General features: G+C 45.0%; 1 protein-coding gene across 4 annotated transcripts in view; it reads left to right on the forward strand.

The window, feature by feature from the left end:
• The window catches only part of CEP170B (centrosomal protein 170B), a 249,526-nt gene extending 222,081 nt beyond the window's left edge, over positions 1–27,445 (forward strand). For all 4 annotated transcript variants that reach the window (XM_069638152.1, XM_069638153.1, XM_069638154.1 and 1 more), the window contains one exon: positions 24,056–27,445. In XM_069638152.1, coding sequence (XP_069494253.1) covers positions 24,056–24,288 — 233 coding nt within the window. In that variant the 3' untranslated portion in view covers positions 24,289–27,445. The remainder of the gene's footprint in view (positions 1–24,055) is intronic.
• The last annotated feature ends 311 nt before the right edge of the window (positions 27,446–27,756 follow it).

Below are 27,756 nucleotides of genomic sequence, written 5' to 3' on the forward strand. Positions count from 1 at the left end.
AAAGACAGTTAGAGCGCATCATGAAGCAGGCAACAAGCGCTTACTTACGTGCTTCCAGGCGCTCCTATTCATCACACGGGCTCCATCTTCAACTCACTTCAGCCCGTCATCCGCCATCGCCGGAACCCTGCAAAACAGGAAACATCATTACTAAAGACTTTAAAGACATTAGAATTACTCGAAACTTACCGTTCGTGCAGTAAACGACGGACAGCAGTCCTCTGAAGTCAAGAGGCCTGCTCCCCTTATCCAGTGAAGAAACTGGTTACAGCACCCTGCCCCGAGGCAGATGGAGAGCACGGCGTTCACTTACCTAAGGTGAGAGCGTTAACCTTTGGGGTTCTACAGGAGAAGAGAAAGGGAAGAAGAGAGAGACATTCAATAACCCAGTTCCTTAATCCCATATTTTCTATCTGCAGACATCTTACCCTTCGAGTCAGACATACAGTGCACAGAGGTCCAGCCCAAAGAGCCAGCCGTGTGTTACACATCACCTTTGAAGATACGGTATACGCCCAGTCAAGACCGGGGCCTCTACGGGAATCAGGTGAGCGTTACAGAACGCAAAGCCTACCACAAAACTCCCGTCCAGGCGCTATGGAAACCTCGGATACCGACCAGCTAGCCCAGTTACTTGGGGAAGTAAGGGCAGAAGTGCATGCAGCCCGTCAGGAAACGAACGCTCTAAGAAGGGAACTGATTATTTCCAAGGAGCGAACAGATGATCTCGCTAGACAATTGCTACAGTCACAAGCCGGACAGACCCCGTTACCCGCATCTGGGGGAAATCTTCCTTCTACATCCTCTATGAATCCAGTGCAGATCAACCTACCTGGGAATGTACCTCTGGCTCCGCCCGAACGATTTTCTGGTGACCCAAAGAGGTTTGCAGTATTTATCAATCAGTGCCGGTTGCATTTCTTATGCCGGCCAGCAGCCTTTCCAACTGATCAAGCTAAAGTAGCTTTTGTGCTTTCGTACCTTAGTGGCAATGCGGCAGACTGGTCGATCCCTCTAGTAAATCAAGATGATCCGGTCCTCCATGATTTTCAAGCTTTTCAGCTCAGTATGGAAAAACTGTTCGCAAGACATTCGCAGGGGCAGGCCTTGGACAATGAGCTTCTTTCGTTGCGACAAGGTAATCAAGACCTTTTGGCTTATATTGCGTCTTTCAACAGACTGATAGTGGAAACTCAATGGCCTGAGGACAAAAGGATTACGCTGTTTTATAGAGGTCTACGTGGAGAGCTCAAAGATGTGTTAGCCCAAGTAGTGAATCCCCCACAAGATTGTTCGGACTATATAGACTTAGTCGTTCAAATAGATCACAGACTGCAGAACAGGAAGGCCGATCGTTCCAAGTTTGATGCTCGAGTATTTTCCAAACCGCCAACTCCTTCCAAAGGAGTAGACTCCGGGGAACCCATGCAAATAGGGGGTCTGAAAGGTCCTCTAACACAAAAGGAGCGGGAAAGGAGAAAACAGTTGCAATTATGCCTCTATTGCGGAAACTCAGGGCACTTTCTTCGAGACTGTCCGGTGAAACCTGCCAAGAAGGCAGTAGGAGCTGCAGTTACCAAAGTTACAAACTCTGAGCAGGGAAACTACCTCGCCCGACAAGAATAGAGGTCCTCTTGCCGAGCGTGAAAACCAGTTCCGTGACCTCGCATTTCGTGATACCTATGGTCCTCATTAGCCCTGATAATCCGGATCGATTACATGCAATTGAAGCTTACGTCGACAGCGGTGCCATCGGCAATTATGTGGATCATGAAATGGTTTTGAGGATGAATCTAACTCTTTGTCCCAAGGCTGTAAAGGACGTCATTACTACGGTGGATGGTACGGAGATAGCCTCCGGGCCAGTAACGCATACCACTCAAGAGGCGACGCTAGTAAGTCAAGATGGACACCATGAGAAGATAGTGTTCGATGTGATCAAGGCCCCTCAGTTTCAGATTATTCTAGGAATACGTTGGTTAGAGAAACACAATCCTCTGATCGAATGGCGAGCAAGAACGGTCCAGTTTCCAGAATGTGTCTCTACTTGTCACCCTCCACCTGGTGTTGCACTGGCAGCAATTTCTTCAGAGACTCCCCAGTTACCTCCCGAATACCTAGAATACCAAGATGTTTTCCGGAAGGATCAGGCTAACTCTCTACCTCCTCATAGGTCTTATGACTGCCAGATAGACCTGATACCTGGATCTACTCCTCCTTGTAGTAGAATTTATGCCCTCACCGAGCCTGAGAACCTTCACCTTCGACAATACCTGGATCAATACCTGGCAAATGGGTTTATTCGTCCTTCCAAGTCCCCTGCTTCTTCAGCTTTGTTCTTCGTTCCAAAAAAGGAAGGAGACCTTAGAACTTGTATAGATTATCGCTCACTGAACCAGATCACCGTTAAGAATAGATATCCGTTACCTTTGATCCCTGAACTCCTGGACCAAGTCAGAAAAGCATGCATATATACAAAGCTGGATCTTAGAGGAGCTTGCCACTTGGTACGAGTAAAAGAGGGCCATGAATGGAAGACGGCCTTCCGCACCAAGTATGGGCTATTTGAATATCAGGTCATGCCCTTCGGACTTTGCAATGCCCCGGCCGCCTTTCAATATTTTATGAACGATGTCCTCAGAGAGCTCATAGATGTGTGTGTTGTTGTTTACATTGACGACATCCTCGTTTATTCTTCATCGGAATCTGAACATCGGAAACACGTGAAAATGGTCCTCGAAAGATTGCGTCAACACAAACTTTTCGCTAAGTTGGAAAAATGTGTTTTCAACGTGACTGAAGTTGAATTCTTGGGATTCATATTATCACCTGGCGGAGTGCGTATGGATTCAAAGAAGGTCGATGCAGTTCTCAAATGGCCATCACCATCCTCCGTAAAAGGTGTGCAAAGCATGTTAGGCTTCGCTAACTTTTACCGCAGGTTTATCCCCGAATTCTCTCGAATAGTCCAGCCCATCACTGCCTTGTTAAAGAAAAACAAACGTTTTGAATGGTCTACCGAGGCGGAACAAGCTTTCCAGGATTTGAAGACTAAATTTATCTCTGCACCAATCTTAAAACACCCTCGCCCCGAACTCCCCTACATCGTGGAAACTGATGCTTCAAGCCTTGCCATGGGGGCAGTTCTATCACAAAAGGACCCGGTAACCAATCAGTTACATCCCGTGGCATTTTGGTCCCGCAAATTCTCGCCTCCTGAAATCAATTACACGATTACTGACAAGGAACTTCTGGCTATCAAGTCTGCCTTTAAGGCTTGGCGGCATTATCTGCTGGGGACCCGACACACCGTTACTGTGATTACGGATCACCGAAACCTGCAATATTTGAAAACCGCAAAAGCCCAATCCTCTAGACAACTCCGTTGGGCATTATTCTTTGCCGAGTTTGACTTCATAATTACCTATCGACCTGGTACAAAGAACGGTAAAGCTGATGCCCTTTCTCGGATGGGAGTGGAAGAACACTTGATCAACCCTAAACCTGTACCAATCATTCCCGAACAAAGAATTCTGGGTGTAATCGCCACAGAATCCATAGAGGAAGTTAAGGATAAAGCCAGGCAACTTGTAACTCCAGCAGACATACAGAATTGGCATCTGCAGGGAAAGGACTTTGCAGTAAAGGACAACTTATTGTATTTCCAAGAACGATTATACCTACCCAGCACAGATTTACAGAAAAAAGTAATCTCTTGTTATCACGATTCTTTAATGGAAGGACATCCCGGTATGGCCAAGACCTCAGAAAAGATCAAGCGCTACTTCTGGTGGCCGTCTTGGAAAAAAGATATCAGAGACTTTATAATGTCCTGTGGAGTATGCGCCCAAAACAAGAGTCAAAAGGAAAGACCAGCAGGCCTCTTACGCCCTATTGACATCCCACCTCGCCCTTGGCATACGCTTTCTATGGACTTTATCACCGATCTACCTCCATGCTCCGGATACAATACGATTCTAGTAATCGTGGACTTATTCTCCAAGATGGCGCATTTCATTCCGCTCAAAGGCTTGCCAACATCAGCAACTCTGGCCCGAGAATTTCTCGAAAACATCGTCCGACTGCACGGTTTTCCTTCGGTTCTAATTTCGGATCGAGGTAGTCAATTTATTTCTCATTTTTGGCGAAGTTGCTGTCGGTCGGCTCAAATTGATGTGAGACTATCGACCAGTCACCACCCTCAGACCGACGGACAAACCGAGAGGACCAATCAAACTCTGGAACAGTATTTACGCTGCATGCTGCAACAAACTGAAAAAACTTGGAAAGACATCCTTTGGATAGCCGAATATGCCTACAATAACTCTGTCCATTCGGGAACTGGGAAAACCCTGTTTTTTCTTTTGTACGGCAGTCACCCTCGAACCTCGGAGTTGGATCCCCTCCAAGATCTTGAAACACCAGCAGTAGACTACCTGCATTCTACAATCACCCAAGTCTTTAAGGAAGCTGTTTCTCACCTTGAAAGGGCTAAAGAACAATACAAGAAAGGAGCAGATCAACATCGGAAGGAAGCCCCTCAATATCAAGTAGGGGATCAAGTCTGGTTATCCACCAAATATCTACCTCTAAAAGGGCCACGCACATTCAACCCAAGATACCTTGGTCCCTATTCCATCACTACCATAGTAAACCCAGTAGCGGTCAAGTTGGACTTGCCCCCGCACATGAAGATACATCCGGTCTTCCACGTCTCTCTATTAAAACCCGTGCAACCTCAAACCCGACTAACTAAATCTCCAAAACCTATCCTAGTTGATGGAGAACTCGAGTTTGAAGTCAAAAGCATTCTGGACTCCAAGATCTCCAAATCTAAACTATTTTACCTAATTGACTGGAAAGGCTTCGGCCCCCAAGAGAGATCCTGGGAACCTGCTGAATATGTCCACGCTCCTCGCCTAATCAAAAGATTTCACCGAACATTTCCTGACAAGCCAAAACCCCCGGAGAAGCCCGGTTTGGGAGGGGCCTTGAGGGGGGGTACTGTCATGATCTCTGCTTCCAAAAGGTCAGGGTTTTCCCAACTCCCTTGGAAGCAGATCCATAACCCAGGTTCCGAGTGCCAACCAGTCCCAATTGGGACCTTTTGGACCCAGTCCTGGCGCCAGTGGCACCAGGCTCATAAATATGCCCAGTCCCAGCACTGCAAGCGCCGGGCTCATAATGCTTGGGTGGACTTACCTGCAGCAGACCATGCTGCTTACTTGCCTGCCAGTTGAGCCTCTGATCCTCTTCTGTTTGGAACTACTTTTCCTGTTGGGTGGGGCAGGAGCCACTCCTTAGATTCAGAACACTGGAACTCTTCTGGAAAGCAGGAACTCTTTTCTTACCTAGGCGTGGCTGTGGAAGGAGACACCTAAGCACTACAGGAGGCTATTTAAACCACACCCGATGGATGAATCTTGCTTTGCGTTATTCTGCATCCTCTGCAGCAGAACGCTCATCGTGTCTTCTGCATCTGATCCTGGGCCTAAGGAAAAAGGCTTACCATCCTGAATCCAGTCTTCAGCAACACCTATAAAGACAAGAAAGAACAGGTTAGCATTACGGTCTTCAGTGACAGCTCTTCACTTACCTGGTCCATCGGCTGTCACCAACGCCTCGCGCTGCATTCCGGCATCTGAAAGACAAAAGCTTACCAACTCTTCGCACGCTCCGGAGGCCTTCGGCGCTGCATCCCGCATCTGAAAGACAAAACAAGGTGCGTTTAAAGACATTGGGGAACTTTAATAATACTCACGTGCCATTACTCCTTTCCACATCTAACCCAGTGGGTATTCCGGCACCCTGCAGCCGCTCCGAACTTGTACCTGCAAAATAAAAAGACAGTTAGAGCGCATCGTGAAGCAGGCAACAAGCGCTTACTTACGTGCTTCCAGGCGCTTCTATTCATCACATGGGCTCCATCTTCAACTCACTTCAGCCCGTCATCCGCCATCGCCGGAACCCTGCAAAACAGGAAACATCATTACTAAAGACTTTAAAGACATTAGAATTACTCGAAACTTACCGTTCGTGCAGTAATCGACGGACAGCAGTCCTCAGAAGTCAAGAGGCCTGCTCCCCTTATCCAGTGAAGAAACTGGTTACAGCACCCTGCCCCGAGGCAGATGGAGAGCACGGCGTTCACTTACCTAAGGTGAGACCGTTAACCTTTGGGGTTCTACAGGAGAAGAGAAAGGGAAGAAGAGAGAGACATTCAATAACCCAGTTCCTTAATCCCATATTTTCTATCTGCAGACATCTTACCCTTCGAGTCAGACATACAGTGCACAGAGGTCCAGCCCAAAGAGCCAGCCGTGTGTTACACATCACCTTTGAAGATACGGTATACGCCCAGTCAAGACCGGCGCCTCTACGGGAATCAGGTGAGCGTTACAATATGTTTCAGGAGGGTTGATGGTGTGATTTGTTACCATTATTGCTATTCTGAAGTATTTAACTCTGTGAATGTTACAACTGCTCCCCTATTATTATATTGGTTGATACTACTTACCTTACTTGAATGCTACAATACCTATTTAAGAGTTTCCTTGAACTAGGTGTATGCTCTGGGTCATATGTGCCTTACTGCAGCGGGCCTCCTTCCTAGATTAAGCCTGACTGCTCATCCACAGCTACCAAACCTTTCGGTAGTTCAGGCTAAACCTAAGGGGTGTGTGACGAGTCAGAGGATCTCGTCCCTTCTATTAAGAGAGAGAATCCCACCCCCATAACCAAACAAAGGAGTTGTCTAAAAGGTCCCATAACTTCACCTAGTTGTCTAAAAGGTCCCATAACTTCACCTATTTTAAGTCCACATATATTACATAAGCCCATGTATTTGTGCAAGATAAACCCAGTAAGATCAGTGGATAGTACTGGGACGGAAAGGAGGAGAAGAGATCCCATAGAGGAGGATGAATACCAAACTGAGATGAGGCCATGTGGGGATGGGAGACCTGAGAACCAAAGGCAATGTTCTTAGGCCTCATTACGAGAATGGAGGTAATGAAAAAAGGAAGTCGGAACGGTAATACCGGCATCGTTAACGGGTCCGGGGCATTACGACCCGACAACCTGCCAATACCGCCCGTACCGTGCCCCTTCATACCGGCTTGCACGCGTACACGCGCCCCTTCACGGAGTAAATACCGGGATACCGGTAATAGAAGGACATAACTAACACGGGCATGCAATTACCTGCATCCCGAAGGTGGTAATTAGGGCCTGCAAGATGGCGGCCATACAGGCATCGCGGACCACCCGTAAACAGCAATATGCAATCAAGGCAACTGCCACAGGTGCACACAATCACCACAGGTGGAGCCAAAGGAGCCTGTCCCAGTATAAAAGGAGTACACCCACACACCACACCCCTTCTTACACCAACATGATACCACTAGCTGTTGCAATCGTGGGGCTGGAGGACATGCCTATACTGCTCCAACTACAGCAACTACAGCAACTACAACAACTACAACCACAGCAACAGGCAGCACAGAGGAGACGCAGGAGGACAAGGAGGTTGAGACAGGGCCAGCAATTACCACCAGTGCAGCCAGTAGTACCGCGTAGGCAGCCACCAATCCCTCGCATCAGACCCAGTCCGTTCAATCTAACCCCTGAGCAGATCCACACCCTGTACCGATTGGACCAGGACACCATCACCACCATAGTGGACATGATACACAATGACATAGTCAGCCTCATAGAAATACGCACTGCCATCCCCCCGCTACTAAAGGTGGTGTCTGTGCTCCACTTCCTGGCCACAGGCACCTACCAGCACATAGTGGGCCGGCTGCATGGCATTTCACAACCACTATTTTCACGCATGCTGACCCAAGTGCTGGTTGCCCTCCTGAAGCACGCTAGCACCCACATATCCCTACCACGGACTGCCCAGGAGATAGCCGACACCAAAGTAGGCTTCCATGCATTGGCAGGCATGCCCAATTGTGTTGGTGCCCTCGACTGCACCCATGTAGAATTGCTAGTCCCCCATACCGTAGAGGTGGTGTACCACAATCTCAAGCAATACCACTCCATCAATGTGCAGATGGTATGTGACTCCAGCAAGATCATCACACATTGCTGCGCCCAATATCCCGGATCGACACATGATGCCATAGTGCTGTGTTACTCCATGCTACCCTGTCACATGGAGCGACATGCTGGACGACGTGCCTGGCTGCTTGGTGAGTTGCCTAACTGGCCCATGGCAGTGCATCAGGGTTGTGGTGTGTTGGGATGCATACTCCACCTGGGTGGGAATTGGGGGGGATGCATACTCCACCTGGGTGGGAATTGAGGGTGGGGGGATGCATCCTCCACCTGTGTGGGAATGGGGGGGGGGTTGCATACACCACCTGGGTGGGAATGGGCGGTGAGTGGAGAATGCACGCAGAGCTAAACACTCCTGACCTGAACCTCTCAACCCGAACATGACACATCAGTGCCACACATTGGACCAATGCCGTTTATCAATGACAACATGTAAGACGCACAATCTGGCCACCATGGGTATGTTAAGCAATGCATGACTGAACATGATTGCAACTGTGCCAATGTGGCTAGTGTGACCATGCACAGTGTTGTATACATTGCAAAAATGTGAGGCAAAACATCGTCCTGCAACCACAGTACATCCGCATCAGCATGCAGGAATTCACCCTGCATCCTCTGTACAACACCATCCAGACTACCACACCATATTGCAGTATAGAATGCATCTAAATAATATTTGTGCATACGTACAGGGACATGTGTATGTCGACAGCAAATAGCTGCGGCCATGGCTGTGAATCCTGAAGGTGGCAACTCAGAGTGACTCACATAGACCTATTTCTATATGCTTGCAGGTGATGGAGGATATCCCTTGAAGCCGTGGCTACTTGCCCCTGTGCGGAGCCCGTGGAACAGCCATGAAGAGGAGTACAATCTGGTTCATACCCGCACCCGTGTAGTGATTGAGCAGACCTTTGGCCTGTTGAAGGCACGGTTTCGCTGCCTAAGCAGGTCTGGTGGAGCACTCCTTTATAGGCCTGAGAAGGTGGCAAAGATCACCATGGCCTTGTGTCATGCTGATCAACAAACACATCCCATTAATCCGGCTTCCTCCCTTTGGGTTCTAAAACTGTCTGTGACAACAAGTTATTGCATACATCAACCACCCTTTTCTCATTTAGGTAGACACACAAGGTAACTCAAAAAAATATACATATTTTAATCTTTATCACATAAAACCATAAAAATACAACCATCCTCGGTGTCTATGCTATACACCATTTCATTGAACAAAAGTGTACATTTTAACACATTATGACCTATGTGAGGTTTCACAAAATCATATTATACACAACATTTATAATATTCCCCATTGATGAGAAGTATAGTGTGTCAACACGTGACATGTGTTTCTGGAATCTAGACCAATTTGTCCATACAACCCAATCCACTTGATGTTTGTATTCTCCTAGATCCCGTCTTCAGGACACATATTCTTTGATGTAATGCAGCGATGTTATATACATTGCATTTTACAAGATGTGGACCTTTCCCACCAATCTACAAAAATTAAAAACAAACAAACATACATATAAGTCTCTTGTGTGAATTTTATGTACTCCCAACAACTGTGCCATTTTACATGTTTTATCTTATCTTTTCATCTTTATATCCCCAAGGGACATATCCATAGGTATTATTTCACCTGGATACGCTTTGTTTCAACCCCTTTTCCTTTGGGTCCAAACAATTGGTTGTGCCATCATCTTTTGGCATACCACTGTTGTTTTAGTTTATTCACTGATTCATTACAACTTCATTGAAAACAGGAAGAATGACCTCATTATTTAGTATTTCTCCCTACTATACTTTCTCTCCCCCATTTTTTCTACTTTACTCCACCTTATTCTCACATCAACCGTACTCTCGGTTCCACAAGGAATGTATCAACATGTTCGGCCGTATCGTCTAATATATACACAGTGTCTATTATTGCAACATTCAACACTCTTACCAGCCGTATAACTAAGCGACTGGTCCCAATGTTTTTACGGCGTGGTCATGACTCACGTCTTCTCAATACTTCAACCTCGTCGTATTAGTTTTCCTCATATACAACGAAATCGAGGGACACAACCTGCAATGTCATAATGCCACAGTTACTCAAACCGCCAGCTCAGGTTTCTCTATTCTATTATATTCATTTCGCAATCAGAAGTTTACCTTGTTATGGGTCAATCCTTCACCTTATGCCTGCCCGTGCGGAGAAACGTTGTTCGACCGCTGATGCTATTTCATAAATCACGTGATCGATCATAGTTTCACGTGATCACATACTGACGTGCATCCAATGGATTACTCGAGTACCGATTACTCATGGGATATGTGGTCCAAATAATATTATTTATTATAACCTCTCGTGCCTATTCGTGGGAACAAAAAAGGTTACAACCCTAGTTACGCAACCTACAGTGCCACAATGTCAGTTACTTAAACCACCATCCCAAATATCTCTATTCTATTATATTCATTGTGCAATCGAAAAAGTACCTTGTTATGGGTCAATCCGTCACCTTCTACCTACCCGTGCGGATGAATGTTATTCGACCACTGATACTTTTTCGTCAAAAACGTGATCGATCATTGTTTCACGTGATCACGTGCTAGCGTCCATGTGATGGACTACTCAAGTCCCGGTTACTCATGGGATATGTGGTCCAGATAATGTTATTTATTATAACCTCTCGTTCCTATTCATAGGAGCAACAATGGTTACAACAACGATGGTTTCAAATGCCGAAAAAGGCATCGCAACATTGTCTCGCTTATTACTCATGATGCGTACCATGGTGTTAATCAATATCTCAATTAATAAACAAAACTCTATCTGTTCATATAAAGCAACGTGAAATAACACACCTAGTCTTTTGTGACCCACGTGCTCCATTTCAATATCACGTGGTCACAACACGGTCTCCAATCCTACTTGTTTATGGGACATTTAGTTCATGTATGCCTCTGTTTATATATTAATGAATGAACAACCCCCACTCAATGGGGTGGGGGTCAATCACCTGTCCCTAGAGGAGGAAAGTCAATCACCTGTCCCTAGAGGAGGAGGGGACAGAGATTTGAAATTAAGAAAGATTGAACAGAAATGGATTTTTGACCTCAACACGGTAAAAGATGGCCTCAATATTTCCATTGAGTGGGGGTTGTTCATTCATTAATATATAAACAGAGGCATACATGAACTAAATGTCCCATAAACAAGTAGGATTGGAGACCGTGTTGTGACCACGTGATATTGAAATGGAGCACGTGGGTCACAAAAGACTAGGTGTGTTATTTCACGTTGCTTTATATGAACAGATAGAGTTTTGTTTATTAATTGAGATATTGATTAACACCATGGTACGCATCATGAGTAATAAGCGAGACAATGTTGCGATGCCTTTTTCGGCATTTGAAACCATCGTTGTTGTAACCATTGTTGCTCCTATGAATAGGAACGAGAGGTTATAATAAATAACATTATCTGGACCACATATCCCATGAGTAACCGGGACTTGAGTAGTCCATCACATGGACGCTAGCACGTGATCACGTGAAACAATGATCGATCACGTTTTTGACGAAAAAGTATCAGTGGTCGAATAACATTCATCCGCACGGGTAGGTAGAAGGTGACGGATTGACCCATAAGGTACTTTTTCGATTGCACAATGAATATAATAGAATAGAGATATTTGGGATGGTGGTTTAAGTAACTGTGACATTGTGGCACTGTAGGTTGCGTAACTAGGGTTGTAACCTTTTTTGTTCCCACGAATAGGCACGAGAGGTTATAATAAATATTATTTGGACCACATATCCCATGAGTAATCGGTACTCGAGTAATCCATTGGATGCACGTCAGTATGTGATCACGTGAAACTATGATCGATCACGTGATTTATGAAATAGCATCAGCGGTCGAACAACGGTTCTCCGCACGGGCAGGCATAAGGTGAAGGATTGACCCATAACAAGGTAAACTTCCGATTGCGAAATGAATATAATAGAATAGAGAACCCTGAGCTGGCGGTTTGAGTAACTGTGGCATTATGACATTGCAGGTTGTGTCCCTCGATTTCGTTGTATATGAGGAAAACTAATGCGACGAGGTGGAAGTATTGAGAAGACGTGAGTCATGACCACGCCGTAAAAACATTGGGACCAGTCGCTTAGTTATACGGCTGGTAAGAGTGTTGAATGTTGCAATAATAGACACTGTGTATATATTAGACGATACGGCCGAACATGTTGATACATTCCTTGTGGAACCGAGAGTACGGTTGATGTGAGAATAAGGTGGAGTAAAGTAGAAAAAATGGGGGAGAGAAAGTATAGTAGGGAGAAATACTAAATAATGAGGTCATTCTTCCTGTTTTCAATGAAGTTGTAATGAATCAGTGAATAAACTAAGACAACAGTGGTATGCCAAAAGATGATGGCACAACCAATTGTTTGGACCCAAAGGAAAAGGGGTTGAAACGAAGCGTATCCAGGTGAAATAATACCTATGGATATGTCCCTTGGGGATATAAAGATGAAAAGATGAGATAAAACATGTAAAATGGCACAGTTGTTGGAGTACATAAAATTCACACAAGAGACTTATATGTATGTTTGTTTGTTTTTAATTTTTGTAGATTGGTGGGAAAGGTCCACATCTTGTAAAATGCAATGTATATAACATCGCTGCATTACATCAAAGAATATGTGCCCTGAAGACGGGATCTAGGAGAATACAAACATCAAGTGGATTGGGTTGTATGGACAAATTGGTCTAGATTCCAGAAACACATGTCACGTGTTGACACACTATACTTCTCATCAATGGGGAATACTATAAATGTTGTGTATAATATGATTTTGTGAAACCTCACATAGGTCATAATGTGTTAAAATGTACACTTTTGTTCAATGAAATGGTGTATAGCATAGACACCGAGGATGGTTGTATTTTTATGGTTTTATGTGATAAAGATTAAAATATGTATATTTTTTTGAGTTACCTTGTGTGTCTACCTAAATGAGAAAAGCGTAGCTTATGTATGCAATAACTTGTTGTCACAGACAGTTTTAGAACTCAAAGGGAGGAAGCCGGATTAATGGGATGTGTTTGTTGGTTATATATTGTAGTCCTCTCCCATACGGCCCCTAAAAAGAGGACAAGACAGCTCTGGTCTGTTGACTTGTGTCATGCTGCACAACATGTGCGTCCGGAGAAATATACCACTGCCACCTGACATTGACATGCATGCACCGGGTGAGGATGATGAGGATGAGGATGAAGATGGAAAGAAGCAGCATCCCTGCCAGCCAGTACGTGATGCACAAGATGGCTGCGCAGTACACCAATCACTGATTGACGAATACTTCTGACCCACAGGGACGTCGATAGATATGTGTCAGTGACACATTGTACACTGGGTCCATGTGGACATGCACACAGGGAATGTGGGGAGTTGGGCACTGTACACTGTCATGAATTAAATGAATACACACGAAATGAACAATGTCCAGGCATTGAATGATTTTTCACACAACGGGTGTATTAATATCAACTACAGAAATGTGCTAGCCCCCCCCCACAACACCAAAACTCCCCATACCCCCAATGAAATCCTCATACCCCCAACGAAATCCTCATACCCCCAATGAACTCCCAAAACCCCCCAATGAACTCCCAAAACCCCCCATTGAAATCCCCCTAATACACCCATACACCACCAACACCATCTGACCCACTCCCATTTGTTGTCCCACACTATTTCCTTGATTTCTTGTTGTCCAGGGGCAGCATTTCTGAGTGCCTCGCACTCCGTCTTGTTGGACGCACAGGGCTGGAGGGTGCAGAGGAAGCTGGTGTGGAGGATGGGGGTGTGGTGGATGGGGTGGAAGCCGTGGTGATTTGCACGGCTGGTGCGGGTTGTGGCTGCTGCATCTGGAGCAGGATAGAGGTGAGGACCTGCGTGACGGCCCCCAGAGTGTCTCGCATCATCAACGCAGAGGCATTGACGGCGGATGTGTTTGCCCACTATGGCCTGTGCAATCTCACGCCTCGTCTCATCGCCACCCGCAACATATTGTCGGAGAAGGTCCAACATTGAGTCCTGTCTAGCCTCCACCCTAGCTACCCGTGCCTCAAGGTTGGTGGTGGGCGCAGCAGTGGTTGAGGGTGCTACGACCGGGCCTGCATTGGCAGTGCTGTCCTCGGGGAGGGTGCTGAGGTCAGAATCGTACAGTAAAGGATCCGCGCTGCTGGTGGGTGAGGGCTGAGTGTGGGGTTGAGGGGTGGACACGGGGCTTGGGGAGTGTGGACATGCCACATGGGTTAGTTCATCCTCGTCCGCATACTCCTCCACTACAGTTTCTATGTCGCTCAGTGGGGCAGTGGCTTCTGCCTCGCCCACCGAACTTGTTGCTGCCGATAGTGTTCCACTGGCCTCGCCTTCCACTCGTGTTGCCAGCCAGCTCTGTGTTCCCGGTGTCAGGCGTTGATGTGGGCCCTCATGTGCGGCCATGGCCTGGGTGCTCTCCCTGGGTTTCAGTGTGGCCTGCGAGGCTGCCCCGTAGGTGGTCTTGCCTGTGGGAGTAGTCTTGTGCCGGGGCATGGATGCCCTTGTGGCTGTTTCCTCACTGGCATACTCTCCATTGGTGCCTAGGGGGGTAGAAGAGATGCAGGGCATCAGTGATGGTGTTACATGCAAGATGCATTATATGGTGCTGTGGAGAATTTCATTTATCATGCATTCATATCTTACAGGTGTGTCACACAGGGTAGTATGAAGGGGGCATTTTGGCATTTGCAGTGACGTCTCAATGCAGGGATACTGCATGGCAGGTGGTATGCCGTTGTATTGGGGTTTGTGTGATGTATTACATGGGCACGGTCCGTGTGTATTGGCTGTGTGTTGGTAATGGGATTGGCACTCAGCATGCATTACAGTGTGGCCGGGTTTGGGCCTCCATCTGGACAAGGATAAGTTGATGTGTGTTGGGACATGCATTGCCTTGCCTAGACTCTCTTCAACATCACTTGTGCTACGTCATGGTTTCCCGTAATGGGATCTGCAGGGTCACTCACCTCCATCTGCAGATGTTGCAGCACCCGTCTCCATCTCCGCGAAGCCCTCGATGGACTCCATCTGTATGAAGGTACTGCACGTCTCCTCCCAGCATGAACGTTTGGCGGGTGAGTGGGGACCCCCACCTGTGGCCATGGCCAGGATGTTCGGTACCCTCAGGCGGAGGTCATCCCACCACTTTTTACAGTCTTTCACTGTCCGTGGGGTGGTGCCAGCTGCCGAGACCTTGCGGGCTACCTCCTCCCAGATCTCCTTTTTTCGTTGCTGCATCTCCCTTTTCAGGTTCTGCTGGTTGATCTTCTCTGCATGGGCGGCAAGGGTGTCCGCCAGCATGTTCAGTTCGTCGTCTGAAAAACGCTTTTTGCGCAGGCGGGGGGTAGATTTTCTGGTAGCCTTAGACATGTTGAAGAGATTGGCACTGGTCTCTCCTGAACACAACTGGTGGTTTGGGAGGATTGCAATGGATTGTGTTTTTAAAGATGGCCGCCGGCGCATTTCCTGTTCTGATGCGATGACATTACTTCCGGGTCCGGTATTACGAGCCCGGTATTGAATGTTATTAGTGGGTCGGTATTAAGGGGTGCCTCCTAGGCAGAGACGGTATCAGCGGGTCCCGAGATGGCGCTATCGAGGGGTTGGAGGGCCTTTAGCGGTATGGCCATTACCGGCATGGGGGTTCGCGTGTGCTCGCACACTCGTAATCACCCGCTATTAGCGGCGTCATACAAGCATGGACCGGCTAGTTCCTCCATGCCGGCAATGACCCTGTTTTTACCGCGCTTCTCGTAATGAGGTCCCTAATCTTTGTCCATTCATTGGAAATTATCTTGTGATAAAAAGGGAAGACGGACTAAACTCTGGGATTAGCAGTTGGAGAAGCAGTCTGAGACGTGGTAGATGGCAAAGTGAGAATCAAGCGTGATAAAGCGAAAATGCGAGAGGGACTGTGCCCGGTCTGTAGCTACTGAAGCAAGCGGAAGGCCGGTGGGGGAACCAGTGTTTTCTCCCCAATGAAACTCGGCTGGAATGGAGATACCGCCGAACCGAGGCGAGATGCCTTAGCCACAAGGGAGACGGGTTCCCAAATGCCTTCAGCAGAAAGTCAGGCAGCCCAGAGTAGTCGACAGGCTTGAAGCAAGACACAGACAACAGACTTAAAGTTCAAAATAAAATACTTTATTAAATCAAATATCAAGATGGTAGAAGGCCTAACTTGCCCTATGCTATAATGGGATTTCCCTACCTGAACGGAACTACGGAAAGTCTATGTCAAAATAGTTCAACTTAAAAGTCTTTGTCCAGAACCTATACTTGCCCTTGAAACTGAAGCTAAACAATGTGTAGGGATGTCAGTAATAAAAGAAATAGGATTCAACTTCAAGGTCTCGGCTTCTTCCAGCTCACAGCTCTCTTTCAGGTCAAGTGTAAGAAAGTTCCACAAAAGTCTCAAGATTACCTTTTTCAATTTCAAGTTGATACCGTTCCAAACCATCCTCGGGGTTCCCTTCCCCAAGATTAGCAACTTCACTTACAGGTTCAATCTTTATTTTATTGGCCATTTGTAAGACACTTATACATCAAGAAATAGTGTTTCAATGCACCCAAAAGGGCTTTCAAAAGTTCAACACAAATCTAGGTCCACTTGACCCTCCGTTTCAAGAGTTAATTTGCAGTGCATTTCTTTAGTTTATTTCACAATGTCTTTGGGTTGTCATAGTTCAGGGTTCACTGGTCTAGGCACAGTTATCAGACCACACAGTGCACCCATCACAGGTTGCGCAACCAGGATCCCCAGGTTCTTCAGCCCACACATGTCCTTCTATACCTGCTTCAGTGTGCAGTTACCTTCACTTAACTGCTCTTTTGTTGCCATCTTGGCTTTACATGTAGGTCTACACTTGTCTTGCTTGTCCCAGTTAGCCTCTTGGCTCTGCCAAAACGTGTCAGACACCTCTTGCCAGTCTTTGGCCTTGCCGTACTGCATTTACTCAAGTTAACTTTGTAGTGGTTGTGCCCATATTCCACCTATCTATGGTACTCTTTCACACTAGCACTCTTTCTTAAATGTAGCTTTCATATGGACATTTCCCCTTTGGCTGTACCTTGCTTTGCCCATAGGAATTGCACTCCATTCCACATGATCCTAAGCTTAATTACAAGGTTTCATTCAGTTCATTATTCACTGAGCATTCGTTATGCTCGATTTTCATGTTTTCCTTAGGTTCGGTATTCAGTATGCACTTGGTATATTTAATTCCAACTTTCCATTTGGTTTAGTATTCCTGATATATTCATGATGTTCAACTTTAGGTTTCCGTTCAGTTCAGTAGTTAATATGCATACACTTTGTTCAAAATCAGCCTTTGGCTCGGTTCGGTAAATGTTGCCCCACTCGCAGCCTGCCAAGAATGCCCCGGTTACCCAGTGCCTTTCCTTGACACTCACCGGTCTCCGGGATGGCTCGTCAGAGGCTCCTGCTGCTTCTATCTCCTTCGGTGGTCGGTGAGCCAGCTTCTGCAAGTCCCGCTCACACATCAGGGCTTGCCTTGCACACGCTGATGGCTCTGCCGCCACTGGGCGGATGTGGATGGCGTCCCGCTCCCTCTGCGATACCGCAGCCCCTACTTCCTTGTTAGGGAGGCTCTATCTCTGGGTTGCTGGCCGGTGTCCTGGATCTTCCACAGGTCCCACCAACGCTTCCGCTTACAAAAACAGTTCCCCTGCAGGTCTTTTCCCCACAAGCCTCGATATTTCTCCTCAAGACCTTGTTCTCTGGCTCTCCTTTAAACACCTGCAACCTCTTAACAGGTTGCAGGTGTGAATCCGTAATTAGGTTTGCCTGACTACAATAAAAGGGGGCATGCCTGACTCTCGCCATACTCTACAGGCATTTTCCTCGTCCCAGTACCAGAGTGGTAAAATGGAAGTGTAGTGTTCGTTCCTCTCAGTCTCCTCTTCTTCGTCCTAGTACTTTTAAAGGTTGAATAAGGAAAAATGAGGGGAGAGGTCTTACAATAACACATAAAGGTCAGGGGAGGGGTTGGTTGGTCATAATTAGGGACAGGGGGATACCATGTCTCGCCTGAGGGTACCCCACTCCCAAGCTCTCAGGACCCTCCACCCAGATGATCCTCCCTCGCTTCTCCACTCCCAGGGTTGGGATCCAAAAGTGATGGCCTTTCCCTGGCCGCCTGAGAAGAGTACCCCGGGGTTTTAGGAGTGAGAATATCCTCGGGTTTCTCACAGCTTGCACTTCCAAAGCTGACAGGACACCAAACAGCATATTCAGAGACTTGTCAGAGGGAGCAAGGAGCTGAACAGAGCTTTACAACTTTCACAGACACCGAACCATGCAGCAATCGGGCAGCCCGCACTGCTGAGCTGACACAAAGGTATTTACCTGGGAGGGGTTCCGTGTCGAGGGGAAGCAGTGGCCTAACAGCTGGGGTGGAGAAACTCGGACTCTCTTAATCAATGTGGGACCTATAACAGCAGCAACGTAGTAGTGTTGGGCAGGGCAGTAAACCCAATAGATCTGAATGAGCCATAATGGTAAGTAGGCTCAACGCGGACTGTGATACTGCTCATTATCACCTCTCTTCCTCGTCCCAGTAATCGGGTTCAAAGTTGAATATTGTTGAAAGGCAAAAGGAATTATCGGGACCCTCTTGAAATAGAGGAATGACTGATAACCGATTAATCGTCCTAGTCCCAGTGCTTTGGGAAATAAAAGGTAATATTTGGCAGGTAAGTAAACCAAGTGTACCGGAGTGTGGAGACCTACATAATAGAGCCCTGGAAAGGAACAAAGGGAGAACCATACACCTTTGCTGTGAACAATAAAACCTGAAGAGACTCCTTAGAAGAGAATCGCCTCCAAAGTCCATGGGAACTTTGTTTGGGTTTTTGCACCTTATTTTGAACTTTACGTTGGAACCTTTAAAGAGCGCTGTGAGTGGTCAGCTGAAATACAATTCTCTGTTCACTTTATACTGTGTTTAGCATGTGAGGGTTGGGTTAGGATTTTCTCCTCAACATCCTTGACGACGGCCACCCTTGCCTCCTAGTTTGACTCAACTTCTCGGCCGCTTTCGACCCAGTAAGCACCAGGTGCTTACGGACACCCGACCTCATTGCATGGGGATCGGCAACCTCGCCCTACGCTTGTTCAAGTCCTACCTCGTCAACCGCAAGCAATTTGTTCAGATGGACTCCTCGATTGCCAATGCTACCCGTCACCTTTGGCGTCCTGCAAGGTTTCATATTCTCTCCAGTGATATTCAATCTCTACTTGGAGCTGCTGAGAGCCCTCCTAGCCACTCGCAACATTTACATCCACCAATACGCCGCACACAGCTATACCTCAAGATCGACTCCATCAAGGACATCCATAGGCTCAAAACCTGCCTCTCGCTGATCCAGTCGTGGATGTTTAGTGCATACTTGCTGTCCGACCCCTCCAAGGTCAAATTCCTATTCCCCACCAACAACAACGAACACCCAGACAGACAACCCTGGCTATCAACCATGAACGCTGAGGGCTTTACAGCCAAGCTCACCTCCTGCGCAAAGTCCCTCTGGTTCCACACAGACAAACACCTCTCCTTCAAGACACACATAGCTAAGAAAACTCAGACAGCTTGGTATCAGCTCTCCCTCCTGTGAAACGTCAAGCCCTTCCTCCCTCTGGACAGCTTTAGATCCACTATACAAGCACTGGCCTTATCCCACCTGGATGGGGGCAATGCACTCCTCAAAGGCCTCCCACTATCCTCCCTTACGCCCTGAGGGTCTACACAGATACAACCACATCACCCCGGCCCTCAACGACCTTCACTGGCTCCCACTGCACGCACTAAACGCCTTCAAATCTTGCTGCATCATCTATAAGGTGGTCGCCCTCAAGTCACCCAGCTACCACGTGGAGAAACTCAGCATCTCTGGCGGACAGCACGCCACCAACAGCCAGGGCATGTGCAGACTTGAAATCTGCCGCTGCAAAAAGGAAAGGACCAGAAAACAAGCCTTCAAGGAGTCACTCCTCCTCAACACCTAGGCCATCACGTCTCCCTTGTGCCACCTGATTCGCTAGACGCTGCTCTCCGCCCTGCCACCCGGCACAGCTGTACCCCTCCTCTGTCCCCCTCTGTATCCTATCCCTGCTTCATATCTGTTCTGTTTCCACTGAAAAGCGCTCAGTTATGTATCTCTATTGGTATATACCTCTGTTAAGCACTTGGTTGCTTCTCAAAGCTAGGTCTGCGCTCAATAAATATCATAATATTAATTTTGGACACCGAATGGACAACGTTCTTTGGGGACGTTTTTACGAAGACCAGTTTGTTTTATTGAGGCTGGGAACCCCCTCCTAGAGTTAGGGCAGGTTAGGACCTTTCTCCAAACCCGGTTTCTGATATCAATAAAAGTTTATAGCAATCAACACAACTCCTCTTGTCAGTCTCCTGCCTCCACGCCTTTACAGGTGCAACCCTGTTCATCCAAGGTGGGCTTTCTAAAGCCTGGTCACAGACCGGACCTTGGCAAATCCCCCCCTAACAATAACATTTCAAAGGCTAATATCTCTAAACATAGGTGGATGTCATTGCTTATTAGTATTTTTAAAGTAGGAATTGAACACAAAATTATATTCAGGGGTTTAAGAGATGCAAATGAGATTGAGCAAATGTTCAATGTTCGTAATTAAGGGTTCCAAAAACGTTGGCTTTTGGTGCTTTTAGTTTTTATTATGTTTATTTTGAACGTTTGCCGGTCTGGGCAGAGAACTTTAGTCCTACTGCAAAACGATTGCTTTTGATCTTAAATGTACACTACTGCTCAGTGAAGCAGATCCGACTTTTCATTAGGGGTATAGAGTTTTGTACTCTGAGTGCATTTACCACAAATGTTTGTTTCTCGCACCCTGGTAGAGGCACACATCAGATTGTGTAGGCCAGGTCCTGCTGCAGGAGCCATGGCCCGGTTGGCTGCGGCTATATTCAGTGGGTGGCCACCTTATGTTTAGATGATTGATTTTATGTGGGCTTAGTTCAGAGCATGGCCTATGATTGCCATTGAAAATTAGTGATATATATATTTTTTTATTCTGTACTTTAGTTTTACAGTAATGAAAACTTTTAACACATTCCTTACTAATCCTTAAAAAGTATCTGTTTATCAAAATACAGAATTTATATCATTTCAACATAAAATTCGTCTTTACCCATCCTAATATTTCATATTTCCAGCAGATTTTCCTGATCTTTCTCTTTCATTAAATTGTCTAGCTTCACAATAGCCGCTGCTGTACAGAGTGTGTTTCCTCCTTGTATGAAGTAATACCACCAATCATCTATCAAATGTTTTAAACTCCCCCACAAAGCCTAGGAAGCACTTTATTCTCACGCTGGTGGTCTCTGTACATTCCAACAGGACATGTCTTGTTGTTTCTAGTTCCGTCCCTAATTTACAGAAACAGGATCCATTATTCACCCCACGCTGTCCTGTTTTGAACTTGAAGGCATTCGTCAGATACGTCGTGATATGATTGAAATGTATGCGCCAAGGACTGGTCATACTCTTTCTCTGCCATTGATCCAGTCATAACCACTTCCCCATGTAGTGCACTAAAAAAAGGTCCACTGTGTCCAGGGCATCCAACAAGAGGAACCGGAAATCCACTGCTGTATGACGGGGCAGAACTTAACAGCAAAACGATCTATGCTTTTAGAGCTGCAACCAATCCAAACAGATCAATAAAATGTAAATAAACTTATTTTTAAAAAAATCCATACCGATCATGAGACAATCAATGCACATTTGAAGGCTCTTAGACTGTCTATGATTGGAGATCCTGAGGAGAAATTGCGATGGCATATGGAATTTGGATCCTTTGGGAAGTTATTCCATCAGTGCATGCTTTTCCTGGAGCAACGTTCTGATAAATGCAAACCCTGACCCGATGGGCAAGTGTCATAGTTGTTTCATGAGCCCTATATGGCCCCTATCCAACGGCTTCCTGAGTGACCCTAGGGTGTGACTGGTGAGGAATGGCTGAGAACCCTGGGATGAAGGCTAAAAACGGAAGCCCCAAACTGACTGAGCGGATAAAGGAATTTGAAATGCCCCCACCAACACCGAGGACAAACCAGAACTATCAAGAGATGTATTGCCATTGATCGGGAACTCACAGGTACTGCAGAACTTGGAGAAGAAACCCACTCAAACATGCCAACACTCAACTTGACGAGGATGAGTTAACTTGTTAAACTTGGCAGAAAAGCTGTACTGGTCTGTGGTGCTGAAATGCTTCTGAACCCGAGGTAGCCTGCAGTCAAGGGGTGGGCATAAGAAGGCCCAATGCCCGGGGGGCAAAACTGCTTGGGAACCCTATGGAAGGACTATTTCATAACCCAGTGCCCAGCAAAACCTGTTCAGGGATTTGTATCTGGACAAAGTCCACAGGAAAGACAAGCCTCTGAGGGAGTGGAAATACTAAGGAGTGCAGAGGCCGTGGACAAACCTCTAAGACGAAAACTCCTGAGGGAGGATATAGAGAAAGCTACTCCATCACTGAGAAACTGATTGATAGCAAAACTAAACAAAAACACATTTTTACGGAACATCGTTGTACACTTATGATATGTCATTTATAACGCGCCTGTTTATTTGGCTCAATTCGGCACACCAGCCAGGCATGTGTGTTTTGTGCTTGAGTCAGTATTTACATGCATGTGGCAATATCTGGCGCATGAGCAGATTGCCTAATCACGTATTGGGATACCCAGGGCATACTGTTTTTATGGCATTACCTGGCATGTCCTGGAAGTAACCGGCATAAGATGGCAATAAAAGACATATAGTTTGAGTACCTGGAGCTCATGGTTAAGAAATGCTAGTAACTGCCAGATCAAGGCAGTACCTGCATATGTGATGAGCTTCCAGGGCATTTGGTGAAGTGACTACGCTGGGACAGTCATACATCCTGTAACAGCCCAGCAAGAGCAAGTTGTTCATTAAATTCAGAGATGTGTGTGCAACCTGTAGCCACAGATTAAACCACTGCAGGACTGAGGCAGCACCTTATCCTTTGGTTCTCAGTGGATTGAATGTAATTTATTGCGGTCAAAATAGGGCCCTTTTATTAAAGCGCTAAAAAGCAGTAGAATCTATCATGAAGAGCTATACAAATAGTATAATTCTGTATCCAAACATACATCCGCACAAAGAGGTAATAAGAGGCCAAAGACATGGCCAAAAAGTCACATTGCATACGACTGGATAACGCATCATAAATGGTACACCAAAAGGCGCATACAAACACCAGCACATACATACACATTGCAGTCCATGCATCTATCCACTGTACACCAACACATACCCATCTATACACTGCAGAACATATGCAGACTAGTTGGCTTGGTTAATGCTCCCTTTTCAAAGATGTACTTTCTGAGAAATAATCTTTATCTTACAAGGCATCTACTTTTTAGGTGGCACAGGTTTTAGAACCGCCAGTGATCTTCCACCTTCAAATACAGCCACATTTCTTTCGGGCACAATTTGGCGAGAAGTTATTGTGCAGGGCTTTGGCGGAGGCAGGTATCGGATGCAAAAGGATTGTTTGATAGTTGGATGCACATCGCTATGGTAACGCTGACTCAAGGTTTCTCCGCATTTACTGCAAGAACCAGAATCCCATCCTCCCAAAGGGATAAAAAGCAAGAGTGTTTTCCCATAGCATGTAGAAAACTGCATACGATTTTGTTTTGGGTAAAACCTTCCCACTCTTACTTAATGGCAGTATGCCCAAAATATTAAAGGCAAATGCTATAAACTATAAATTGTTCTAACATTTGTTATGACATTCGATAACCAAGTCTGGACCTAATATCATGTATTTTTCTCTTTAGTGATAAATGCTATAATTGACCCTGCTGGACATTTAGAAGTTGTTGCTCCACACAAGATATTGTCTGCGCCTATCCATTCATCTGTTTCTAAAGTCAGGACTACGAACATTGGTGCAGTGGACCCTAATTCTCCGGTACCAACGAGAATATACACACAGAAACTGAACGGCGGACCTTCCAGTATAAAAGCATCTAAAATCATTACCGACGAAGAAGAAAGCTATGCGGTCTAACGTGCAAATGTTCCTTGTACTGTAATATATGTCTTATTCTGTGGCATAGGTATTCGGAATGAGTGGTTGTGGATAATGCCTGTTGTGTGTGTGTGTGGTGAATTAGTGACCTGGTTTGGGGACAAATTGCACAAGTTGGATCTCCACTGTTAAGGGTGAATGGTGAACTTGTGTATGCCTTGAAAATAAGACTTGCACTGCGGAGGAGCACATATTCTGCATACATGCAAACGGTGCTCTTTAGAGAAAGTTACTCTTCAAACGTGCCATATTAATAAAACCGGTTCAAAGTATTTGTGACATACCCTGTTAAGACTTGTCTATATCTCACAGCTCCATGCAAGTAGTGGATAGCATTTTAGCTTAGTAGGTCAGTATTTTAATTATTCAAAACCATGTTGCAAACACATGGTTGGAATAGACTGAATGGTACATATTTAACTGATATATTGACCTGTACAATTCATCAAGTAAGATTTCATCAGATCAGTATTTGTGGAAAACATTGGCTTTTGATGTGTTGGCATGCACTGAATCCCAAAAAATTTGAATTCACCAAATGTTGAGAATGAAATTAAGTGAATTTTCAACAAGGTTGAATTCCTAGTCTAATTTCCAGAATAAGGGAGCGTACTTCAAGATAACCTAGCCAATAATGCTTTTTCATGCCATAGAAAAGCAAATTGATGATGATAATGCAATCGAAAGGATGCTGCCATTTAGAATCGCAAGAAATAGGATGGAATTTGAATTCTAAAGCAAACAGTTGTTCTTAAGTTGCCTATAAAAAGATTCTGCAGACACTGAAATGCAGTGCTCATTAAAAAAAAGATGGCCAGATGAAATTGGGAACTCTTACATAGTCCCAAATAAGATTTCCAAATCCTACTAACATCAAAGGTGAAAGTAAATACACTTGGTTTTCACTTTAGCAAGGCACAATTTACATTGAACAATATTTATAGGCCAGAAATGAAGCTGTTTTATCAATCTAAAATATAAAAGTTAAAGTCTCAAAGTGCCATAGTTACGTTGACCAGAAGCTGAATTATTGCACTCTGTAAATTTGAGTTTCCTTGAAATAACACCATCCATCGCCAAATAGCATTGCTCAATTGGTTTTTCCATGGAGACAAGCATCTATAAACTGAATAAAGTACTGCACTGGAATTTATCTCAGAGCTACATTTTTCTAACTTGGATCCTCTTAAGTGAAACCACATCATTTAAGGCATCTGCCAAAATGTGTAGAAAAAGGTTTTCCTGCAAATGTGTCCACATGGGACAATTAGTTATTTTGTATTTTGCATGTTAAAACCAATATTGTTTGTGTGACAACCACGTGCTAAATGCTGTTATGGAAAACAAATTTAAGAACCCTGCTTTCATCTGATGACACAACCAATAGATTGCCATTTTCATTTTTTATTAAACCCCAAAGTAATTGCAAATGCTCTTTTATTCTTGAATCCTGACAGTTTATTAGTAGAGCTGCTTTGTGGGATACCAATTAAGCAAGTCTTATTTCAGTGGTAAGTGTCTGTTGTGTTAATGCCACAGAATGTCTTTGTTTATTTTGCTCTATTTATTTTGCAAGTATGACCCAGCACGCATTACTCTTGTAAAGATCCTATTTGCTAATCCAGCTCTATTTGTGTACGTTTACAACCCGCACAGGTTTTCTGGTTGTCCATGTTGTCAGTCAAGTGACAAAACGTGTTTTTTGCCCTCTACCATATGCACTTGATTGAATTCCTTCAGTACGTTACATGTTGGGCTAAGATGCCTTGTGCGACGGGAACATTGCATAACTGCTACTTTGCACTATTTATATACAAGTCATCCATTCACAGTCCTTTTTATTTGAATATTTGATCGTTTTCTCATGAATTGCTAGAAATTCATCTGAGGAATTATCAACTTGGATTCCTTTTGTGTACTATATGTAGCAGATGATGCCAATTTCAAATACATTGCCTCAGAACAAACCTCCTCTTCCAGTGGCTTCCTACAATAACTCACTTTGTAAAAGTTGTATGGAACAAAAGATTTTCACTCAACATTTCAGATGGACATTGATATTGGATTCATTGGTCAATTTCACTGCGGTGGAAACTTTTTTTTTGAACTAACTATACTTTGAAAAAGTAATGTATGTTTATTTTTACAGTGACATGTTTTGTTTGATGATGCTACTTGTGCCGCAGGTTTGGGGTGGTGTGAGCACGTGCTGCTTCATGGTTTCCCCCCCTAAGACAGCCAAAGAGCGAATCGCAAGATTGTCAACATGGAATCACGTTTTCTTCAAATGCACTGCATGTATTTAACAAACGTCCAAATCGAACTTAAAGGAATGCCCACAAAATGTCCAGTCAGCGTTTTACTTGATTTCATTTTGGTCACGACTCCATATAACTCACCAGTATCGTTGGAACTGTTTAAGAACAACATTCAGTTCATCAATCCTTTTTGATTCTAAGGCATTTTGTATACTTGCTACTACGTTTTGTGAAGAGGAATTCCAGGACTCGGAGAGTGAAATCTTATCGATTCTCATTTTTTTATTTTGTCATACATGTGAGAAATGAACCCAATCCTCTTTCTTTCAATAATATGCTGCAAGACTGCTGTAAAAATGAGATTGTTAAACTTGTATATACATTTTGGAGATCTACATTTCTGTTTTTTTCACAAAACATGGATTTGTTTTTTTACACCTAGAAGTGTGGGTTATGTAGGAGATTCCTTCCTGCTTACATGGGTTTGCTTAGAGCTGAATGGTGTGATCCCAAATTTCATGGATGCTCTGCTGCTTGTTCTGCTGTATGCATTTGTACACCAGGTCATTCCATTTGCATGTACCACCAATGCATATTGTCAAGGGCGCGTGGACATTTAAAAAAAAAAAACATAACTTGAAATGGATAATGATTGTCATTTTCACCTTTTATTTAAATGTTTATATAATTGTGATTTCGTTGATTGTCCTACGACCCGTTTGTTCCTTAATTATTTCCCAGTGTAATTTATTTTATTCTGATCAGAGCGCGTATCTGTACATTTTGTTCGTAGATGGTACTGTTTATGTTTACAAATGCTATTTTATTTTATATAATTTCGCCATGAAATGATTCTAATAAATAGTTCTTCTACCATGCCATATGTGATTTGTTTTTAAGTTGTCCGTTTTATTTTTTATTTTTAAAGGGGTCTGTCTTGTAAAATCAGATTTTCATGATCTTGTTTTTATTTTGTTTGAATATGCGTTTTGAGCGGGCCCTACCTAGAAGGTCTCAGCGCACTTTACATGGTTAAAAGTTTTAAAAGGTGGGAGTTGGGAAAAAATAAGTTACCTAATGTTTTCAGGAAAGGATAGATCGATTCGGATAGACACGTGGTAGGAGTGGAGCATGACAGTGTTATGTGTGGGGGGAATAGTGATGTTTTGAGCCTCTTTCTGTAAGTGGT

The sequence above is a fragment of the Ambystoma mexicanum genome, chromosome 14 (genome assembly GCF_040938575.1).
Source record: "Ambystoma mexicanum isolate Mex_15411 chromosome 14, UKY_AmexF1_1, whole genome shotgun sequence".
NCBI classification, from domain to species: domain Eukaryota; kingdom Metazoa; phylum Chordata; class Amphibia; order Caudata; family Ambystomatidae; genus Ambystoma; species Ambystoma mexicanum.